We start from the raw sequence: 23,738 nt of genomic DNA on the forward strand, positions 1-23,738 counted from the left end.
CAGTATTATAGTAGTTATATTCTTGTATGTAGGAGCAGTATTATAGTAGTTATATTCCTGTATATGGGAGCAGTATTACAGTAGTTATATTCTTGTATGTAGGAGCAGTATTATAGTAGTTATATTCTTGTATATAGGAACAGTATTATAGTAGTTATATTCTTGTATATAGGAGCAGTATTATAGTAGTTATATTCTTGTATATAGGGGCAGTATTATAGTAGTTATATTCTTGTATATAGGAGCAGTATTATAGTAGTTATATTCTTGTATATAGGGGCAGTATTATAGTAATATTGTATATAGGAGTAGTATTATAGTAGTTATATTCTTGTGTAAAGGGAGCAGTATTATAGTAGTTATATTCTTGTATATAGGAGGCAGTATTAAAGTAGTTATTTTCTTGTATATAAGGGGCAGTATTATAGTAGTTATATTCTTGTATATAGGAGCAGTATTATAGTAGTTATATTCTTGTATATAGGAGCAGTATTATAGTAGTTATATTCTTGTATATAGGAGCAGTATTATAGTAGTTCTATTCTTGTATATAGGGACAGTATTATAGTAGTTCTATTCTTGTACATAGGGGCAGTATTATAGTAGTTATATTCTTGTATATAGGGACAGTATTATAGTAGTTATATTCTTGTATATAGGGAGCAGTATTATAGTAGTTATATTCTTGTATATAGGAGCAGTATTATAGTAGTTATATTCTTGTATATAGGAGCAGTATTATAGTAGTTATATTCTTGTATATAGGGACAGTATTATAGTAGTTATATTCTTGTATATAGGGGCAGTATTATAGTAGCTATATTCTTGTATATAGAGGACAGTATTATAGTAGTTATATTCTTGTATATAGGCGGCAGTATTATAGTAGTTATATTCTTGAATATAGGCGGCAGTATTATAGTAGTTATATTCTTGTATATGGGAGCAGTATTACAGTAGTTATATTCTTGTATATAGGGGCAGTATTATAGTAGTTATATTCTTGTACATAGGGGCAGTATTATAGTAGTTATATTCTTGTATATAGGAGGCAGTATTATAGTAGTTATATTCTTGTATATAGGAGCAGTATTATAGTAGTTATATTCTTGTATATAGGGGCAGTATTATAGTAGTTATATTCTTGTATATAGGAGCAGTATTATAGTAGTTATATTCTTGTATATAGGGACAGTATTATAGTAGTTATATTTTTGTATATAGGGGCAGTATTATAGTAGTTATATTCTTGTATATAGGAGGCAGTATTATAGTAGATATATTCTTGTATATAGGGACAGTATTATAGTAGTTATATTCTTGTGTATATAGGGAGGCAGTATCATAGTTGTGTTTGTAAATCAATAAAAAACTGTGTTGAAATATCTCCTTCACCATTCAGTAAATGTGTTTTTTTGCACAATTAATGTTAACAGTTTGACTGGAATTGTCCTTTTAGTTTGTGACTTTACCTTTTATTTTGTTGCATTTACAAAATAATTTTTACCAGTATTAGACGTGATTTTGCACCTTATTAGCTGCAACAATTTTAATGAGCATTTTTCACTACATGTCACATTATCACATTTCCAAATCTGCTGAAAATAAAATGAATTAATTCCATCATCGTATATCTTCCATTTATTTACACATCGCTCTATTTCTTCGCTATTTAACATTCTAATTTAAAAAAATAATTCAAAATAAAATGTAATGTATTTTCTCTTTTTTATTGTGTTTTTTTTATTGATCAGCCCGGCCATCTTTCTCATGGGCTCTCGCATTTCATTTTATAGGTCTACAATTACTCCCACAGTAGCGGGCAGTCCTGAGCCTTGTCTATACCAGTATTCCCCCGAGACGCTTTTTCTTAACTAATGAACGTGACTATTGGACAACGTGAAGAAGTGGATGCGATAATTGAGTCAATTAGCAGCTAGACCTATGAACCTATTATTTTTTTTTAATGGATACTTCACAGAAAATTGAAACATGTCAATATTAACAGGAAAATCTCTGCATACCCCGGTTATACTGGGAACGTTGCAGCCTGTATCTGAGCATTATTTAGGATTGGAAACCGTTTCAATGCCTATGGGGTCCTCCTCCTCGTCCTTTCGTAAATTGATTGGTAGCAGAACTCACAAAATGCTTTTTTTGATCACAAAAAAGCAGCTATCATTTGATGGCTGTTCCATTTCCTGAAAGAGATAGAACGGCTATCATCTGACAGCCATTCTATTTCTATTGGGAAATGGAACAACTGTCATCTTAGTCATTCTGTCTCTATCAGGGAATGGAACAGCTGTCATCTGACAACCATTCTATTTCTATAAAAAGAATGGAACAGCTGTCATCTTACAGTCATTTTGTCTCTATCTGGGGATGGAACAGCTGTCAACTGATAACCTTTCCATCTCAACCAGAGAATCTAGGTTTGACAACTTTTCCTTCTCAGCCAGAGAATCTATCATTTGACAGCCATTCTATATGTATTGGGAATGGAATAGCTGTCATCTTACAGCCATTCTGTCTATCGGGGAACGGAACAGCTGTCATCTTACAGTCATTCTGTCTATCGGGGAATGGAACTGCTGTTGTTTGACATTTGTTCCATTTCTTTGAGAATGGAACATTTTATCTGACATAAAAGTTGGACCATGAGCAACAAGCTACGCCATTTTTAGTCCTTTTTTTTTTTTTTTTCAATGCTTTCTTTTTTTGTGGTTTCAAAAGCTGCATATATAAAAGGCGGCGGCGGCGGCGGCCAAGGCTCTTCTTTTAAGCCAATTGAAATAAGAAATGACGGGAAGTGGGAAATGGCCCTAGAGACATCTATCCCAACTGATGGGAATTTTTAGAAAGGTTGCCCCTCCTGTGGGATGTTGCGGCATTAACCAGCACAAGAAAGGAGCCCATTATTTTCTCTAAGCCCCTGGTGGGAAGCATAGATTGGCACGTATTATTATTTTTTTGCCTGTTTTTGTGTTTTTATACCGTTGACTCCAAGTTGTGAGATATTTCTTGTGTATATTTCAGCGACTAGAGATCTCCAAGCCACATGTGACAAGCACAATGGAGTAATGTATCCCCACAAGACACTAAAGTCATGAATCTAAAATTTCTACAACACGGATCCAACATGTAACTTTACTGCAATGCAGGTGTAGGCAATCTAAGCGGAGTTAACCCTTCTCCACCCTCTGAGGGATACAATGCCCCCTCTGTTCCTTCCCGTATTGTTTCATATCTTCTCTTTATTTTTTTATTACTCTGGACGTTCACACACATTTTATTTATTTTTTTGTACATTTTATATTTACATGGGATTACATTCATGGTGGTGATCAAAACCAGAAGAAGAAGGAACTCATTAATTTCAGCATAAACATCGTCCTCCTTCAATCAATACAGTCAGAATTTCCAGTAAGTGTTTGTATAGTCCCTAAACAAGACATTTTTGTAACATATATTCGTCCTATACAAGTGGGAAATGTCAATCAGACGGGGCAATAATTGTGCCGCAATACGTCGTTGTCGTCGTCCCCCCAACACTTTCCATGACCATTGGGCTAATTCTTCACCCTCTTTTTGGACACTCACTGCAAAAGCAAAAGGGACAGGACCAACCAGAGCCTGGTCTCTTCTCTTCAGGCCCCATAGCGGCCACATGGTTTGACTCTCTGGTATGTAGGCCCGTGGGCATTGCTATAGGGCAGGGCTGTAGTCAATTCACATTTAGCTTCTCTCTATTGTCAAGCAGAGTGTGGACAGTCAAGTGGAAGGAGCTTCTGCTCTACTCTCAGGTTGATACTGGAATCCCCCTGGGAAATAGGGGCTCTAACCAATTGGCTACCCCCTAAAAACCTTTCTATCGAGTATGGGAGGTGTAGGTAGGGCAGTACTTACCCCCTCTCTTTTGTCGCAGCCCTACAAGATTGTAGAAGATCGGGGGAAGAAACGGGTAGTTGGGGACAGAGGTGTATCTTCTGTAATAGGGCCCTACACAGTGGCGTAACTTGTGGCTCCTGGACCCCAATGCAAAAATAACTCTCACGGAAAAAAGAAAATTTGGCCCTGGGCAACAAGCAAAGAAGGTATTGTAAGGCAGTATTGTTTGCCAATATTTAGTTTTTCTCACAGCCCACATAACACCGCCATATAGTGCCAAGACAATATTGCCACGTATAGTCCACATGATACCACATATAGCGCCCAAATACTAGGCAGCATAAAAAAGAAATACTTTCTTAAAGAGCCCGCATAAAACCACCATATAGTGCCCAAATATGTATCATCAAATTAATACTCCCTTAACCAGTCCACATAATACCTCCACATAGTGCCCAAATATGTATTATCCAATTAATACTCCCTTAACCAGTCCACATAATACCTCCACATAGTGCCCAAGTATGTATTATCCAATTAATACTCCCTTAACCAGTCCACATAATACCGCCATGTAGTGCCAAAACAATACTTACATGTGCATTCACATGACAGCACCATATAGTTCCCCAAAAACAGTATCATCTAAATAATACTCTTAAAGAGTGTACATGATACCAACATATAGTGCTCAAATAAAATGTATCATCTAAATAATACTCTCTTACAGCCCACATAATACCGCTATATAGTGCCAAGACTATACTGCCTTATACAGCACATACCATACCACCATATAGTGCCAAGACTATACTGCCTTATACAGTCCACATAATATCACCATGTAGTGCCAAGACGATACTGCCTTATACAGTCCACATAATATCACCATGTAGTGCCAAGACTATACTGCCTTATACAGCACATACCATACCACCATATAGTGGCAAGACGATACTGCCTTATACAGTCCACATAATATCACCATGTAGTGCCAAGACTATACTGCCTTATACAGCACATACCATACCACCATATAGTGCCAAGACTATACTGCCTTATACAGTCCACATAATATCACCATGTAGTGCCAAGACGATACTGCCTTATACAGTCCACATAATATCACCATGTAGTGCCAAGACTACACTGCCTTATACAGCACACATAATACCACAATATAGTGGCAAGACGATACTGCCTTATACAGTCCACATAATACCACCACATAGTGCCAAGACGATACTGCCTTATACAGCCCACATAATACCACCATATAGTGCCAAGACTATACTGCCTTATACAGCCCACATAATACCGCTATATAGTGGCAGGAATATACTGCCTTATACAGTCCACATAATACTGCCATATAGTGCTAAGATTATACTGCCTTATACAGCACACATCATACCACCATATAGTGCCAAGACGATACTGCCTTATACAGTCCACATAATACCACCACATAGTGCCAAGACGATACTGCCTTATACAGTGCACATAATACCACAATATAGTGCCAAGACGATACTGCCTTATACAGCACACACCATACCACCATATAGTGCCAAGAAAATACTGCCATATACAACCCACATAATACCACCACACACAGTGCCAAGACGATACTGCCTTATACAGCCCACATAATACCACCATATAGTGCCCAAATACTATGCAGCATCCAAATAACACTCTCTCAACCAGCCCACATAATACCTCCATATAGGACCATGTACAGCTCATATGATGCCACCATAGAGTACCCAAATAATCTGCAGCATCCAAAGGAGAGAACCCGTAATACCACCATATAGGTTCCACGTAATTCCGCCAGTTTGGAATGGTGCCATTTTTGCTCAGTATACAGTTCCATGTTGAGCTCAGCTGTGCGGGTAGACTCGTCTTCTCTCAGGAGTTTGTGATAAGCGGAGCGGCATCAATAATAACATTTCCTATTATATTCAGTCACAGGTGGGAAGAAACACTAGTGCAGGAAGAGCTGGAATCTCAGTGACTTCAATCATCCTCCGGCCCCTTGAGATCACCCACAGATCCCTGTTCCTGCCAAGCCGAAAGACGGCACCACGCCAAGGGGCAGATAAGAGGACAGGACTTCAGGGAGGCCGGCGGTCTGACCATTTACTACAAGCTGTGTAGAATGAAAGGCCAGCCCTGACCTCCCACAAGATTAGCAGACAGCTCTTCTGAAATACTCTGTTCTCCAGGAATCTTGCTCCTCGCACTCTGTAACTCTCTGTTTTTATTACCTTCCACAAGACTAGTATAATTTTCTCCTTAAATACTCTGCACTGGAAGAAGAGCTTGCTCCTTCCACCAACTCCTTCTCAGTCTGCGACCTCCCTGGGATTCTGAACAACAGCTCTACCTAATAGGGTGATATTACAGGAGGGTGTATTGGCGCTTTACTAGGCAGATTTGTAATTCAGGAGACCAGGAAAGTAGGGTGGCAGCAAAAGGTTGTCAGCTCCACACAGAGGTTGTCACTCAGCTTTTCTTGAGCCCTGAACAGTAAATCCCTAATTGTGCAAACATATTGGAGCATTACTGCTGTGCAGGAGTCTAGGAAAGCTGGGTGACAACTTGCTGCCATTTCAGTCCTGACAACAGTTCAGCCTAGTTATGTAGCAAAGTGGTGGTCGGGTATGTATAACGGCATTATACTGTGTGGGGGCACTATGGGGGCATTATACTGTGTAAGGGTATTATACTTTGTTTGGGCACTACATTGGCATGGTACTGTGTGGGGAAACTACAGGGCCATTATCCTGGGAGAGGGCACTATGGGGGCATTATACTGTATAGGGCATTATACTGTCTGGGGTAATATGTGGGGCATTCTATTGTGGTGGCACTACGGGGACATATGTTAGGGGACATAATAATGTGTTCAGGCGCTATGGGGCATTATACTGTCTGGGGTAATATGGGTGCATTATTCTGTGTGGAAGGCACTATGGGGGCCTTATAGTTTGTGTGTGTGCACAATATGGGCATGAAACTATGGGAGGCACTATGGGAGCATTATACTTTGTAGGGGCACTACAAGGGCATATTACTCTAAGGGGGAACTATGGGGGCATGATACTGTGTGGGGCACTATGGGGGCATGATACCATGTGCAAGGCATTATGGGGATATTACATTGAGTGGGGGCACTATGGAAGCATTATACTGTGTGGGGGCACTATGGAAGCATTATACTGTGTGGGGGCACTATGGGGGCATTATATTGTTAGGGGGTAATATGGGGGAATTATACTTTTAGGAAGGCAATATGGGGGCATTATACTGAGTAAGGACACAATGGGGGCATGAAACTGCACTAAAGAGGGGACACTATTACCGTTTGTTACCCAAAGGAGGGCACTGTTACTATGTGGGGGCTCAAAGGGAACTGGGTGGGTGTAGATAAAGATTTGGAGGAGTGAGAGGCGTGGCTTAATGGTACAAAATTATTGCGTGCGCCGCATTGGTTGAAAGTTGGGAGGTACGGAGTCCCTCACAGCTTTATAGGTGGTCACCCAGCTGTCCCCGAAACACGTAGAAATAACATCTGAATTGATATTGTAAGGACTTTAGAGAATAGGATCATGGGTTATTTTTCATTTAAAGGGGAAATGCTCCTTTGTGAGATTTTTAGGGCAGCTCCTTTAAGGGAGTGTTTACAGGATAGGCCAGGGGTCAACAAGTAACGAACGGATTGTGGTGTCTGACGATCGTGGGGGTTGTATGGACACCGAGTGACACTCCGCATCGCCCCTCCCCCGGTGCAGGAGCATGTTATAATCTGCATGCATATCCAGCTGTTTATTCATTAAACACAGGGATGTCGCGCTCCACAAGATTGTTCCATACATAATTCATCGCCACAATATTGCACGGATGTGCCCAGAACCTTGAACGCCTCTGAGTGCGAGTCACTGCGCCCCGCTGCATCATATAACGGTATAGGATTATAAAGAGCACCCCCCCCCCCCCCAAAAAAAATCCATAAGGGTTGTCACCCAGCTTTCCACTGACCATGTGTCACAAAAATACCCCTTACTTTTTTTTAAACTGCGCTGCTTTTGTAAGTGTCAGTCTTTACTGAACTTCTGTTATTCTGTTCAAGACAGCTGATGAATAGAATTTCCCCATAATAATATTAAAATATATATTTTTTATAATATTAATAGACACTGGGTAACGACGACCCCTGGCATTATTTACATGGTCTATAGGGGCTGTCACTCAGCTTTCCACAGATCAAAAGTGGCGCATACATTATTATACAGATTTACATCCACTTTGATACTTTTCTCCCATTGCTCTGTCTGTGTAAGTGTCAGTCTTCACTGACAATCTGGCATTCTATTCATCAACCAGGAAACCCAGGTTGAACGGCAAGTTCTTTAAATCTTAACATCACATCAGAGAGACTTTACCACTTGCTAATGTTGCTTTAGCGCCCCCATTAGACTTATTCAGAGTAGCTGAAGACGTTTTTTTCAGTCTTTACTGACACTATTGAAATTCTGTCATTCTATTCATCAACCAAGAAGTTATCAGGTCATAAATTATTTTGAAACTACAGACTGATGGAATTTTTTTAGGGTTGATGGAGGAATCTCTTCAGTAGCTCTGCCAGAGTGTCAGTCTTTACTGAAATTGTGTCATTCTATTCATCAACTAAGAAGATATCGGGTCACAAATGTTTCTGAAACTACAGACTGATGTGTTATTCAGGGATGCTGGAGGAATCTGTCTCTCCAGTTGCCCTGCCTGTGTGTCAGTCTTCATGCAAATTCTGGAATTCTATTCATTAACCAAGAAGTTACATAATCACAGGTCACATTTAATTCTGACACTACAGACTGATGGGTTAATTAGGGATGCTGGAAAAAATATTTCTCTCTCGAGGAACTCTGTCTGTGTAAGTGTCAGTCTTTACTGTAGTTCTGGCATTCTGTTCATCAACCCGGAAGCTCAGCTTGAACAGTGGTTCTTTAAGTAGCTTCTGAGTTACATTGGCAAGTGGTAAAGTGAGTGCCCTACAAGACTTATTGATGGTAGATGTAATTGTTCTCTTCAGCAGCTCTGCCAGAGTGTCAGTGTTTACTGAAATTCTTGAAATCTAGTCATCAACCAAGACATTACATAATAACCGGTCACATTTATTTCTGAAACTAAATACTGTTGGGTTATTCAGGGATGCTGAGAAAATATTTCTCACTCTCCAGGGACTCGGTCCGTGTAAGTGTCAGTCTTTACTGTAGTTCTGCCATTTTGTTCATCAAACAGAAAGCTCAGCGTGAACAGCAGGTTCTTTGTGTAGCTTCAGAGATACTTTGCCACTTGCCAATGTTGCTTTAGCGCCCCGCCAGACTTAGTAAAGACTGAGAGAAACTTCTCCAGCTACTCTGAATGACACTTTATTGAAATTCTGGCATTCTATTCATCGGCCAAGAAGTTATCGGGTCACATATTATGCTGAAAATAGAGCCTGATGGATTATTTAGAGTTGCTGGAGGAATCTCTCTCTGCAGTAGCCCGGTCTATGTTAATGCCAGTCTTTACTGAAAATCTGGAATTCTATTCATCCATCATGAATTTACGTAACCAAGGGTCACAAATAAGTCTAAAAACGACTGATGGGTTATTCAGGGATTCCGGCAGAATCTCTCTCTCTCTCTCTCTAGTGGCACTGTCTGTGTGTCAGTCTTTGCTGAAGTTCCTGACATTCTATTCATGAACCAGGAGGCTCAGGCGGAATCATTCCCTCATGTCAGTTACTTTACCACTGGCCCTTGTTGCTGGAGTGTCCTACTAGACTTGGAGTTAATGTTATTTAGGATTATTTTAATATTTTAAAGAGAACTTTGTTATAACTATTCTATGTATTGATGATGATGATGATGATGATGATGATGATGATGATGAAGACGACAACTACGCCTACTACTACTCCTACTATTATAATAAAAATAGATGCTGGGTAACAACAATAAATGGCTGCACCAGATCTGTCACTCATCAACAGATTGACTCTATTTCTCTCCAATTGTGCTGCCGGTGTGTCAGTCTACACTGAATTTCTGGCATTCTATTCAAGACTTAGGGAATTACCTTTACGTAACAACTGGTCACTAATAATCCTGAAACTACAAACAAATAAAATATTGACTGTTGCTGGAGCGTCCCTCTAGAGAGAGAGAGAGAGAGAGAGAGAGAGAGAGAGAGAGAGAGAGACTTAATATAAAATGAGTACAGGAAGAAAGAGATTGACAGGGAAGAGACAGAGGAAGAAGAGAGGGGAAGAAAAGAGCTTGGAATGGGAGAGAGTAGGAAGAGTGCAGAGAAGAAGAGAGGAAGAGAATTGACAGAGCAGAAAGAAGATTAGTAGGGAAGAGACAGAGGATGATGATTGAGAGAGGTGGAAGGTAAAAGTTTGAGTGTGAGAGTAGGAAGAGGGCGAGGAAGGAAAAGAGACAGAATGGGAAAAGGAGAGAGAAGAAAAGTGAGACAGAAGAAAGTGGAAGAAGAGGTGGAAGAGAAAGCAGTAAAAAGGAAGGGTCAGTATAGAGAGACGATAGGGAGCGTGAGGAGAGAGAGATGTAGAAGAAATTACTGAGACGAAGACAGAGAGAGCGAGTACGGAGATGAGAGCTGGAGAACAGGGATGAAGAGTGCAGAGGCGTAGCTAGGTTCTCCTGCACCCGGGGCAAAGATTCAGATTTGTGCCTCACCCCAACTTATTTCCCGACATCTCCTTCCCCCTCGCCATGTTTGCTTTCTCTACCAATCAATGAGGTGTAATTTTTTTTCACCATTTTTTTTAATGTAACTTGAGCATAAAAGCATTTCTACATTTTACAAGCGATATAGTTCTATAAGGGAGTTACCATAACAAGAAATTAAGAGAAAATAAACTAAAGAGGCCACACACAGCCCCCCCCTTGTCGTTAACGCCACACAGCCCCCATGTAGATAGCGCCACACACAGCCCCCCATGTAGATAGCGCCACACACAGCCCCCCATGTAGATAGCGCCACACACAGCCCCCCCCTTGTAGTTAACGCCACACAGCCCCCATGTAGATAGCGCCACACACAGCCCACCATGTAGATAGCGCCACACACAGCCCTCTTTGTAGATAGTGCCACACACAGCCCCCCTTGTAAATAGCGCCACACAGCCCCCCTGTAAATAACGCCACACACAGCCCACTTTCCCCCCATTGTAGATAGCGGCACACTCCACCCCTTGTAAATAGCGGCACACTCCTGCCCCTTGTAGATAGTGCCACACACAGTCCGCTGCCCCTTGTAAATAGCGCCACACACAGCCCGCTGCCCCTGGTAAATAGCGCCACACACAGCCCGCTGCCCCTGGTAAATAGCGCCACACACAGCCCGCTGCCCCTGGTAAATAGCGCCACATTTCCCGCCCTTTTAAATAGCGCCACACTGTAAACAGAGCGGCGAACGGTTGCCTACCGCTACCACTCTCCGCTCTGCCTGACGTGACTTACCGGAGGAGCCGAGGGGGTCATGCGGCGCAGGCAGCGGCGGAGTTCCTTCTGACTAGGGTCGGTGACAGCCCGGGAGATAACCAGTCCAGTCAACTGACCTGAGTCATCTGACCTCATGTCGCTGTCGTGTGGTCAGGTGACTGAACTGGTCCACTCCCTGGCCGTCACAGACCCCAGTCAGAACGCCGCTGCATGAACTCCTGGCTCTTCCTAAAGCTGATCGCTGCTGCAGGTGTCTGACATACAGGGCGCCTATCAGCAGCGAACAGATGCTCTGCGGAGCCCCCTACTTCCCTACCACCTAGTTGTGCCCGGGGCTCATGCCCGCCGCCCCCCCCCCCCCCCCCCCGCCCCAGCTACGCCCCTGAAGAGTGGGAGAAAAGAGGAAGAGAGGATATAGAGTGTTGGGAGAGAGGAAGTGAGTGAAGATGGGGGGAGGCGAGAGTGGAGAAAACAGTAATAAAAGAGAAGAGAGGAACGAGAAGATTGTGAATGTGAGACGAGAGAGTGGTGGGAAGGAAGAGAGGAAGAAGTGAGTGTGGTGACAAGATAGAGGGATGAGATACGGGAAAATACATAAAAACGAGAGAGAAGAGGGTGAGAGTGATTAAAAAATGAGAATGGGAAAAGAGAGAACAATGAGAGAAAGAGGGAAGATGGGGGGGGAAACGGAGGGATAGTGAAGCAGAAAAGATGAAGAGGAAGGAAGGAATGGAAGGAAGAGAGGAAGGAAGGAATGGAAGGAAGGAAGAGAGGAAGGAAGGATTAAGATAAATGAAAGAGATGAGAAAGTATGAGGGGAAAGTGAGCGTGTGAGAGAGAAAGCAAGAGGAAGAGAGAGAGAGAGAGAGAGACAGAGAGTGTGAGAGACTGAACAGTGAAGGAAGGATCAAGAGAAATATGAGAGAGATGAGGCAGAATAGAAGAGAAGGAGGGAAAGTGAGCGTAAATGAGGTAGAGAAAGAAAAAGATAGAGAAATATAGTCGGGCAGGGAAGGAGGGTGAGAGAGCCCAGAGAGAGGAGGAATGGAAGTGATGAGAGTTTTGTCTATAGAGAGTGTCAGTGCAGGGAGGAAGTGAGGAGACGGCTGACTGTACACTACCTGCTGCTGCTCAGTCTTGACCCCATGAAAGGTTAAAATATAAGAGAAGGTTTTGTTGCAGATAGAAGCCGCCTCTGCTACACCAGCGCCTGAAGAACCTCATGTGGAAGCAGCAGCCCAAGCAATAGCCAAACACATTGTAATTTACCAAGAGAAATGCAGCAAACATTAACCCCTGACTGCTCATTACTCTCTGCCAGCACTCCTCCATTGGGCTGTCTCTCCATAAGGAGGTGGTGAAGCTGGAGGGAGGTAGGAGGGATCCCACAGTGTATATTAATAAAAGTAACCTCTGCAAATACATCAGTTTCCTTCTGACTGCTTGACAAGTGGCTGGAGGACTGGACCTGGTCAACAGAAGCTTCTAAAGGAGGAGTCTGCCTCTCCAGATGCTCCGGTGACATCATTACGTGTCTTCCAGACAGCAATTCGAGAGGATTTGGTCTTTAAACATGATCTCTGCAACCATTCCCAGCCTACGCCAGTGCTCCAGACTGGGAGAGAGGGGACAAGTTCTTGTAGGACCTCACAAGAGAAAGGTAAGGAGGAATTCATGGTGCTTGGTTCAGGACCTTCTCTCACCTTAAGCTTTGGATGTCTAGATAGACTCCTCTCCATGGGTTAACTGTCCATCCATGGTCTTCATAGGTTGTAAGCTCCACGGGGCAAAATCTTCTCCTTACGTCCCATTGTTTGTAGAAACAATGAGACGTCCTTATCGGCTGCCTGTACATAAGACTGGCCAGGACCTATTGGGTGTCTCAAACAGCCTCCTTTGGGTCAATATTTGTCTTTTTTGTGGTCACTGGTTGTAGGTGGATGCGGAATAGGTTGGTGCTATATCAAGGTTATTCTATGAGGTCCCTCAAGATGCTCGTTCATCCTTATTACTGCACGGTGAACGTAGAGAGGACCACTTGGGTTATTTGTAGAGGTCATTGGTCTTCAGTTAATTTTAAGTCACGTTGTCTCATCAAGGTTGAGGGACTCGAGGTGTAGAACTTTCTCTGCTTTCAGCGATAAAATGACTGATGTGGTGTAGTCCAATGGTTGACGTGATGGATTGATCGTTGTTGCTTGCTATAATTGACCTTTGGGATGTCTTGTTAATAGACCCGTATGTCCTCAGGCTTATCCAAGATCGCAGATCAGTTGAGCTGTGCAGTCTCCTCCAGGGTGACATAATCTCTTTGGCGTTTTCAATGCAGGACGGTAAGTGGAGGTGGCATGACTCTCGAAGCCCCAGTCAGTCCAAGAAGGTGTTATTGTAGTCAATGCCGTTTTATTGCAATATACAGTGAGGTATGTTCTGCATTTTTTTTCTGGTCTATGCGTAGTCGTTGCCAAGCAGATGCCCTTCCAATATATAGAGAGACATGACAGGTAGTCTCATGCCGTTGTTCAGAGCAGTCTAATGTTTAGGTAGCCATAGGCAACTGTACTAAGTGGTCTTATTTATAGTAGTCCTTTGAGAGTAGTCTCATGACACAAGTGTGCAATCTCATTTATTAGACAGAGATTAATTCCAGTGAATTGATAGTAGGGTTTCTCCTCGATCTTAAGTACTCATCTAAGGTGTCATCTCTGTTGCTGAACGACCATTAACCAAACACTTCTGATCATTTCCTATAGGAAACTCCTGAAAGAGCACCATCTGAAATGCCTTAATGGTCAACATCCAGAAGAATCAGCGGGCTGTCTTGAGATATCACTATGTCTTTCCATGAAGAGCCTCAGGGAAGGTTATCCTTGACCACAGAAATGCCCTTCAAGACCAACTTCACCAGCCCTATTAACACTACAGGAGATGTGCCACCTCCTCCAGGAACCATGGAGGACATGATAGCCACATTCACCATCGGGGTGATCTTATCCCTTATGTGTGTGATAGGAGTAGCAGGGAATGTGTATACCTTGGTGGTAATGTGCCAATCCATGCGCACTGCAGCTTCCATGTACATCTACATCATCAACTTGGCCCTTGCCGACCTCCTTTATCTTCTCACCATCCCATTTATTGTGGGTACCTACTTTATCCAGGAGTGGTACTTTGGAGACATTGGCTGCCGTATTCTTTTCAGTCTTGACTTCCTGACCATGCATGCCAGTATCTTCACCCTCACCATCATGAGCACCGAACGCTACTTTGCTGTCTTGAAACCCTTGGACACAGTCAAGAGGTCGAAAAGCTACAGAAAGTGCATTGCCATCATTGTCTGGTTGGTGTCACTTCTTATAACCTTGCCCATGTTGATTATGATTAAGCTGGTACACAAGGATAACAAGAGCATATGTCTGCCCATGTGGAGTCAGATGTCCTACAAGATCTATTTAACAGTATTGTTCTGTACAAGTATCATAGGCCCAGGACTCATTATCGGGTACCTGTACATAAGACTGGCCAGGACCTATTGGGTGTCTCAAACAGCCTCCTTCAAGCAAACCAAGAGGCTGCCAAACCAAAAGGTCCTATATCTAATTTTTACCATTGTCCTGGTATTCTGGGCATGTTTCCTTCCCTTTTGGATTTGGCAGCTCCTTGTCCAGTATTGCGAATCTCTACCCATTTCACCAAAAGCCAATAGGAACATTAACTATATAACTACATGTTTGACATATAGCAACAGTTGCATCAACCCTTTCCTCTACACCTTACTCACGAAAAACTACAAGGAATACCTGAGGAACCGGCAGAGGTCCTGGAGCAACAGTGGCTACTTCAGGAATCGTTTCCAAAGGATATCTGGAAGGTCCATGTCAACCAGTAGTCAGCAGTGCACTGAAAGTTTTGTCTTGGCACAATGTCCTGGAGGCAACAGCTCTTGAAGGCACTTCTTCTTCTGAAACCTTAATGATCCAGATCACTTGTAGAACATATTGCTTGCGTCTTATGGACATTCAAGGAACTACGTACGGCGGTAGGGTGAATCATGGAAAATAGTTGTGATGAATGGGAACTATATAAAACTTGCCATGCAGATCTTACCTCTGCCCATCAACATGTCATAGATATTGGAGTCCTATTTTAGAGAAGTCAATACTGGAGAAGTATTGGAGAAGTATTGCAGACCATCATTCAGTACCTGATGCATTCTGCTCTTTTGAGGTTCTTCTTATCTCTGTACCTTTTCCTTCACATGTTCTTCTCTCTTCGTTAAAATGTAAATGTTGATGTCTAATGTGATGCTCCTTATCCGTCTACCAGTCTCGGGCAATGTTTACTAACCCACTACCTGGCACTGGACACACTGTCATGGGTTTTAGTGGTCTCCTACCATCTTGTTTCCAACAAGATTGTAGGACCTTTTTAAACATCTACTGAAGGTCATTTAGGCCCTTAGCTTGATCCCTATAGATGTTTAAAAGTATGCCCAAATGCATAACGGGGCCCCCCATTTTCAATGTGCCATTTATAAACTGGTATCTTCTCACCCGGTAGGAGAACCATTGGGCCCACGCAGGTAACTACTATTTTTGCACCTCTGTACCATATCCAATTAGTAAAACGTGGTTGTGATCAACGGCATAGTCATAATTTAGGGGTCCACAAATCATATGTGAGAATAAAATCCGCAAAATTTCTCTTTTTGACAACCGTACCATGCAAAAATAGCTGAAGATGTTGGTAAAAACAGTCACTCCAGTCTACCTCACTGGCAGTAGCCAACCATGAAGATTTGGTGCTGGGCCCATTCCTTCTACAAGCCCCATAGCAGATGTGACACTGATTTTGAGCATATTTTGGAAATTTTTTACATCTGTGTGTCATGCACATTAATTTAAAAAAACTTGTGGGTCGAAACAAAATATCCATCTGGTCTTGGTACGGACTATTAAGCTGCCTGAATAACGTGCCTCCAAATACTGTTATTGAATTTGCTGCCTTCCAAGACAACTGTTCATACCTTTTTGTGTATTTCTTAATGGTTACGTTTTTGGGTAAAATGTTTGGGTTAAATGAAACAATATTCCATTGTATCCAACAGAGGAGACTTTTATAAATGCCTCCGATGGATCCCTCAGAGATGAAGATCTGGAAATATTTCATGTGGCCAAAAGATCTTTCTCTAAAACATCTTTGCATGGAGCCCCGGTGTCATATAGCTTGTGTGCATAGTAGGGAACAAGTCATAGCTTAGTCCAATCTGATCGATTGCCATCTCCACCAAGATGACTTGCCTGGAGTGGTACACGGACATAGTGTAAGAGTGGTGCCCAAACTGGGCTACGGTAATCTATGAGCATTTATAAGAGGCACTAGGTGGCATCTCAGAGGCTTCCTTTTCCCTTTGAGGGGGAGCAGCTCCCAGGAACCATTGGCAAAATGTATTGTGTGAGGGAATCAATTGGATTAACCTTAACAGGAAAAAATTGAGATAGCGCTCAAGGGGTTTGATAGCCATAAACATGGACATTAGAGCCATTTTTGATGGGATCCGTCAACATAAGTCTAATGTGTATGGGGTCTCCATTGTATGTGAAGTATGGTCAAATCAACCGTAGAGATATGGGGAGATAGGGGTGTAACTAGGGGGGATTAAGAGGCATGTACCACGGAGGGGAAACTAACAAGCCACTCTTTATTGACCACGGAATATAGATATAGGGCTGAATCTTCGCCCCAAGTGACGGAAAGTCTAGCTATGACTCTGTGGGGGGGTCATTAAGAATTTGCCCAAAACAGTATATTTCAGAACCCAAACATCAGATCAGGGAATGTTCTTTAATGTTATGATGCAGCATGATTTGCATATGGGGGTCTTAAGATGTCTTAACACTTTTGGGGTCAACGAAGCCAAGCATGGTGGCTTTTATGGGCTAGATGTTCTTTGATCCATCTCATCTCACTGGCCTTCAGGTTATCGCATCACGTTCCAGACTCCACTGCTACACCCTTCATCCTTGACTTTTATTGTAAAAAATAATAAAATGGATATTAGCACTTTATTTCCAGACTTTATCTAGCGGATCGGCTGCTCTCCTCAGAAGATAATATATCAGCACTGTGGAACGTGTCGGTACTTTATGAACATAATACTAATGAGAATTCACAATTTATTATAAAAATCATCCTCTATTTCGACAAATAAAACTTTAGTGATGTAACCGTCATCCCTGTTAATTGCTTGGTTTATTCTTGGCCGTTCCTCTTAGAGAAGTCATGAGTTGGTCCTTAGACATGAGCGCATAAATCTGGCTCATTCCAAGTTCTGGCATGAGAACGGAGGACTGTGAAACCAGATCTTCTTTCTTTGTTTGTCTCAAGATCTCCCCATTTGGAATAATTGGAGGGATGATACAAGTGAGGACAACACAATAGCGGATAGGGGGGGGGGTCTGACCTTTGAGGACTTCACCAACTCCTTGCAGAATTATAATTTTCTATGAGACCTTCTCCTGCTGATGTCTTGGGATCATGTTGAGCATTTAACTGGTCATTAAGACTTCTGGTGGGGTATCGGGAGACTCCAAATTCCATCACAACAAGGATCGAATAATGTCTCTGGACTCGAGAGCTACTTATTGGTTGAATCAGCCTAATGATCAAGGTATCTATGACCAAGTCCATCATACATTCACAAACATGACCCAGATTTTGACATAGAGAGTCGACCTGACAGCAAAAGTAAAAGCATGTCCCTTCCTTGTCCCTACCATATCATTCTTGCAACCAGACAATCTGGCTCTAATCAGCCCTTCTACTTATCTCTTACGAAAAGGACCTGTGGTCACTTTCCGCTTGCCTTAATCACTAATATGAAGGTCCCCAAGAAGAGGACGCCAAGTGCAGGTGTACAATACTCATAGAAAATTTGGATGGGGCAACCCGATTTAGGCCCCCTTGCTTCATGGGCACCATAACAATCGTGTTGACTACCTCGATGCCCATTTTATTATTATGACATAGAGCATAAGATTCTTCTTTGCTTTGCTGTAACCATAAAGCAAGAAAATATATTACAAGCAACATTTTTCCCTGCAGTACAGCAATGCAAATATGTAATAAATTAACTGCTTCTATCTTGTAGGACCACATGACCCCACCATTTGTAAAACCATTGCCCCAAAACAGCAGGCTGTAGTAATGAGCATCTTCATGTCGGGTACTTCCAACTCCCCCCCCCCCATGTTTCATTTGCATAGATGGCGTCTGACGACGCATCACGTAGCACCAAGCTGTCTATTACAAGCTGCAAGACAGACGAGAGTCTTCAGATAGCGAAGGAATAATGACTCAAATAAGACATAGGAAACCATTAATGGGCTCTTCAAATAAATGGTCATGGCAGGCCGGTAGCTGGAGCTCTACCTGGAAATTCTTCAAGGCGGGTTTTATGTTATCTTCAAAGCTACATTTATAAAAGAGTCAGATGTGAGACACTGAAGAAGAATTTGAGAAGATGACATTGGTGGGTGGCTGAGAAGCTGTGGCACCCTATGGAGAACCTCAACCTCTTGAGATAAGGTGCCCACTGATGTCACCTTCTGACATATCTATGTCCTATATCTCAGGACCTTCATTTAGGTGGACTGTATCCTCATCTAGAGATGGGCAGATGTTTCATCAACATTTAAGGTTGGAGACAAGACGTCTAGGGATCTGGTTGACCTTATAATGGGTCATCAAGACTTCTGGTGGGGTATCGGAAGAATAAATTCCATCACAACAAGGATAGAATAATTGTAGACTACAAGCAACGGAACCACCATGGAGGAAAAAATTCATCCTCCTCAACATAGGTCAACCTCGAAAAGGGAAGAACTTGGAGTTCTCCTTTAAGGTCAAACTACTTTGGTCAAGTTTTTACATGAGAAATATTGGTTATAAATGACATGGTGTCATGGAGAACCCTGAAGATATTGGATTTCGTCTTCCTAGAGACCTGGACAATAAAGTCTTGAAGATCCGGACAACGTTTTTTAGGTGTTAAGAGGGTTCCTAAAAAGTGAGGTGGGTGGTATGATCCATAGCCGAGGCAAAACTAATATACACATGCTGCCAGGAGAGAGCCTGCGAGTCCAGCCTCCCCCATCAGAGATCAGCGTCTCCCCCTCTATCCTATGTCTAGCTATGCAAGTAGAAAGCCTTTCTTCATGATGGTTGTTGACTATATTTGAGTCCAAGCGATGTTATGAAATTCCAGATGTTCCAAGTCATGTTATGAAATTCCAGATGTAGCAGAGCTGAATTTGTCATTGAACAATTAATTTTTTATTTTTGTTGTATATGCTGTAATACGATTGTAGAGTAGGTTTATCTGCAGTACTAGAGTTATTATTCCACCCAGGACTAGTTCGGAACCCCACGCACACGAAGGTGCTTTTGCGGCCGCAATTCCCTTGAAAATCCACGGGAGAATTGCGGCCCCATTCATTCCTATGGGGCCATGCACACGACCGTAGTTTTTATGGTCCGTGCATGGCCCGGAGGCCCGCACCGCAGAAAGAACGGACATGTCTTATTACGGCCGTGTTCTGCGGTCCAGGCTCATCGAAAATAATGAACCCGCGATTTGCGGGCGGCTCGCGGCTGACGGTCCGCTGCCGGCCGACCCAAAAATCACGGCCGTGCGCATGGCTACAGTCGTGTGCATGAGACCTTAAAGGACTGACGGTCTCCCGGCTCTGCTGGATTCTCACAGACGTCTCACACCATTCTATACCCAGGGTACATACCCCCCCACATAGCTGGGATACACCCACACGTAGTACATCATAAAATCACTATGAATTATTAGATCATTATGAATGTGCCGTTTAACAAACTCAGCTCTGCTACATTGACAAGCCCAAGCAACAAGCTATACCTGTCATTTATCTCGTCTGCAAGTGAGCTGCAATCACAGACCGCGGGCTCTAAAACTCCCAGCTAAATGTGTAAATGAGAGCAGCGCTACGTTAGATTCCACGCCAATGTGTGAGGCGCCCAGGCGTCAGGTGTGAACGAAAATGAAGTACTTTACACCTAAATCAGCTCGACTGTGGCAATAAATAAGCCGGGGACTTTCATAGCTGCGTGTCATATAAACAATTTCTAATGGCTCCTTGTCTATTCCTCAAAAGGCCACGACAAACCCAGACAGCTGTAAAATAAATCTTACGTGGGTTCTAAAGAGGATATTTTTCAAAATTGCTGAGATTTTTCTGGCTTTTGAGGTAGCAGGGTTGAACTTGTCAGGTGTTTTAAAGCTGAGCTTGTAAATGTAGCACAACTAGTGGTTTTTAATAGATAAATCTGAAACGTTATCGATACAGTCCCAAAAGGGAAAAATGACATTCAGCTCTGCTACATCAGTATTTCTCTCAATGGGAGGATATAAATTAGTATTAAATGCAAAAGCCGTTGTCTAATTACTGCTGTTTGTGGCCAGGACTGGGGCTCTCAATGGAACCTGAAACAGTAGGGACACGGTACGTGGTGATGGCCTTAGGGTAGGGATTAGGGTTTTCCATCGCAACATAATTTGAAGCCCCATAGATTGCAATGTCCTGCGCCGCTCGTGTTTGTAAGTCAAAATCAATGGGGGCGAATCTGACTGATTGATGAAGAACAGGTCCATTATCAAGTGCCGCAGCCCTGTGGACCGTCCTTCATACCCCCCAAGTTTTGGAAAGAGAGACTACTCATGCAAATTTATTTAACATTAAGCCACGTCTCTAGCCCTGCCCAATCCCCGTCCATACAAACCCAGTTCCCTTTGTGACCCAATACAGTATTCTGCCTTTATAGTGCCCCCACACTAAATCATGCCCCATAGCGCCTCCACATAGTATAATGCCCCATAGTGCCCCCACACAGTATCATGCCCCCATTATGCCTTCCCACACAATGTCATGCCACAATAGTGCCTCCATACAGTAGAATGCCCCATAGTGCCCCCACACACAATATAATGCCCCATAGTGCCTCCCCACAGTATAATGCCCCTATAGGATCTCCCCACAGTATAATGCCCCTATAGGGCCTCCCCACAGTATAATGCCCTATAGCATCCCCCACATACAGTATAATGCCCCATAGTGCCCCATACAGTAGAATGCCCCATAGTGCCCCTACATACAATATAATGCCCCATAGTGCCTCCCCACAGTATAATGCCCCTATAGGACCTCCCCACAGTATAATGCCCCTATAGGGCCTCCCCACAGTATAATGCCCTATAGCATCCCCCACATACAGTATAATGCCCTATAGTGACTCTCCACAGTATAATGCCCATATAGGGCCTCCCCACAGTATAATGTCCCTATAGTGCCTCCCCATAGTATAATGCCCTATAGCATCCCCCACATACAGTATAATGCCCTATAGTGCCTTTCCACAGTATAATGCCCCTATAGGGCCTTCCCACAGTATAATGCCCCTATAGCACCCCCAAATATAATATAATGCCCCATAGTGCCTCCCCACAGTATAGTGCACCCTTAGCACCCCACAGACAGTATATCGCCCTATAGCGCCTCTCCACAGTATAATGCCCCCCATAGTGCCCCCCACTGTGAGGTATTATAATGCCTGACAGTGCCTCCTAAAAAGAAATAAAATAAAAACTTACCTAGCACCGTTCCCACGGCGACTGGAGGATAGCACTTTGCAGGTCTCCTACTTTGTGCGGTGTGTGGTTCAGTGCAGACAGGTGCGATTATGTCACTGCATGGTCCGGGCAGATGTCACAAGTGAATGGTGGAGCGAGAAGCTCACGGCTAGCTGCTTCAACACTGGATTCAACTGTATCTGCACCTGAGAATGCCGATACAGTCTTAACCAGGATATGCCTTTAGTCAGAATATTTTTTGTTGGAAATCCGATTTAAAAGCTTAATATTGACCATTTGCAGAAAGGTATACAACCACTCGCCAATAAATCTAGATAAAGTGATGATTCTGTTATTCATAAAGATAATGTTTAGATCCAAAGAAGCAAAAATGTTGGGTAAAAACATTGGCATTAGTTGTAGCAGCTAAATTATCTATGGTAGCCTTCAAAGATGTTGTCCAACTCAAGGGTTAACGTATTCTTCAAACGAATGGAGTCATCTAAAACAAACACTATCCCATTCATGGTTTAAACCTATTAGATATATAGCATTGAGCTTCAAAGCAATCCAGGAAACATCTCGGGAAGTTCTCTTTCTGAGAGGATGAGGAACATCGGTCAAAGAATGTTGTAGAACTACCTGACATTTCTCGAGTTATCCAAGGCATGTCAATTTCCACAAAGTAGTGTGTATAAACCCCTTAACAGACCCTAGGGACCACTCATCGCTGATCATTGTAGATATCTACTCTATCAAGACTTCCATGTACCCAACCAAGACATCATTTAAGGGTCCTACAACTCTTTTTAGTTACATCGTGTCAGTTTCTGGTTTCGTTCTTGTGACATTGGTCTTTGGTAGAGTCAACTGGTTGAGTTGATTATTTTCTTTTCCCAGAAATCCCACATACTACACCAGGGTGACAACATGTACACTTGAGGATGTTAAGGAGGTGGAAAGAACGCTCAAGATCAAGGGTTACTCTCTCAACTTTGCTCCTTATCTAGTGTCATATTATCCTGGATTATTCGGGAGGAAATGTTGGCCATGTTTGATTTTCGGGGTCATTTTCTTCACATTCCAACCTCAAGATTAATAGAACAAGAGGTTTCTCCCATCTACTTCTCTACCTTATATCTCCATCTCTTTATGATTTGATGAATGACAACTCCCAACGGACATTTATCTCATGGACATGTCAACGTCGGGTCTACTCTTTTCTTCAGTGGGCTCCAATGATGTTCTCCTTTCTTGGCCACTACTACCACTCATGACGGGTGCAAAATCAAGACTAGACTACCAATAAGTTTGTGCCCCCTGTACTGTTTTTGGCTTTTGACAACCCCCTTCTTTCATCTCAGCTAGCCATATGACGTCTTTGTTACCCCTTTGGCGCTGTATCTGTCTGTACAGTTTTGACCCTGCTCGATGACTACAAGACTGTCTCTTGCTACCAGCGCAACCACCTGCTCCTACACTTTCCCCACTTTTGTTTCTGTATACAATATCCAAAGAATCAACTACTGGACAACAAACATGCACCAAAGTCCTGGGGCTAACAGAAAACCAAGACCCTAAACAACATCATGGTAAAAGGGGGCGCTATTGGTAAAATGTTAGGTCCAGTTTCGTTCCTTCCAAAATAACTCTCCTCCAGAAGGAAGAGA

General features: G+C 42.8%; 2 protein-coding genes across 2 annotated transcripts in view; one reads left to right on the forward strand and one right to left on the reverse strand.

Moving 5' to 3' along the window:
* Positions 1-23,738, reverse strand: part of LOC142666250 (uncharacterized) — a 312,509-nt gene that overhangs the window by 136,387 nt on the left and 152,384 nt on the right. The gene's annotated exons all lie outside the window — the stretch shown is intronic.
* On the forward strand, positions 12,369-17,635 carry LOC142666469 (urotensin-2 receptor-like). Its single transcript, XM_075846529.1, has 2 exons — positions 12,369-13,071; positions 14,165-17,635. The coding sequence occupies exon 2, from the start codon at positions 14,246-14,248 to the stop codon at positions 15,356-15,358; it is 1,113 nt and encodes a 370-aa protein (XP_075702644.1). The 5' UTR covers positions 12,369-13,071; positions 14,165-14,245; the 3' UTR covers positions 15,359-17,635.

The sequence above is a fragment of the Rhinoderma darwinii genome, chromosome 13, assembly GCF_050947455.1.
Source record: "Rhinoderma darwinii isolate aRhiDar2 chromosome 13, aRhiDar2.hap1, whole genome shotgun sequence".
NCBI classification, from domain to species: Eukaryota; Metazoa; Chordata; class Amphibia; order Anura; family Rhinodermatidae; genus Rhinoderma; species Rhinoderma darwinii.

What these genes read in the sequence shown, in the direction of transcription:
- LOC142666469 (XM_075846529.1), top strand. Translation starts at nt 14,246, where the DNA reads ATGTCTTTCCATGAAGAGCCTCAGGGAAGGTTATCCTTGACCACAGAA.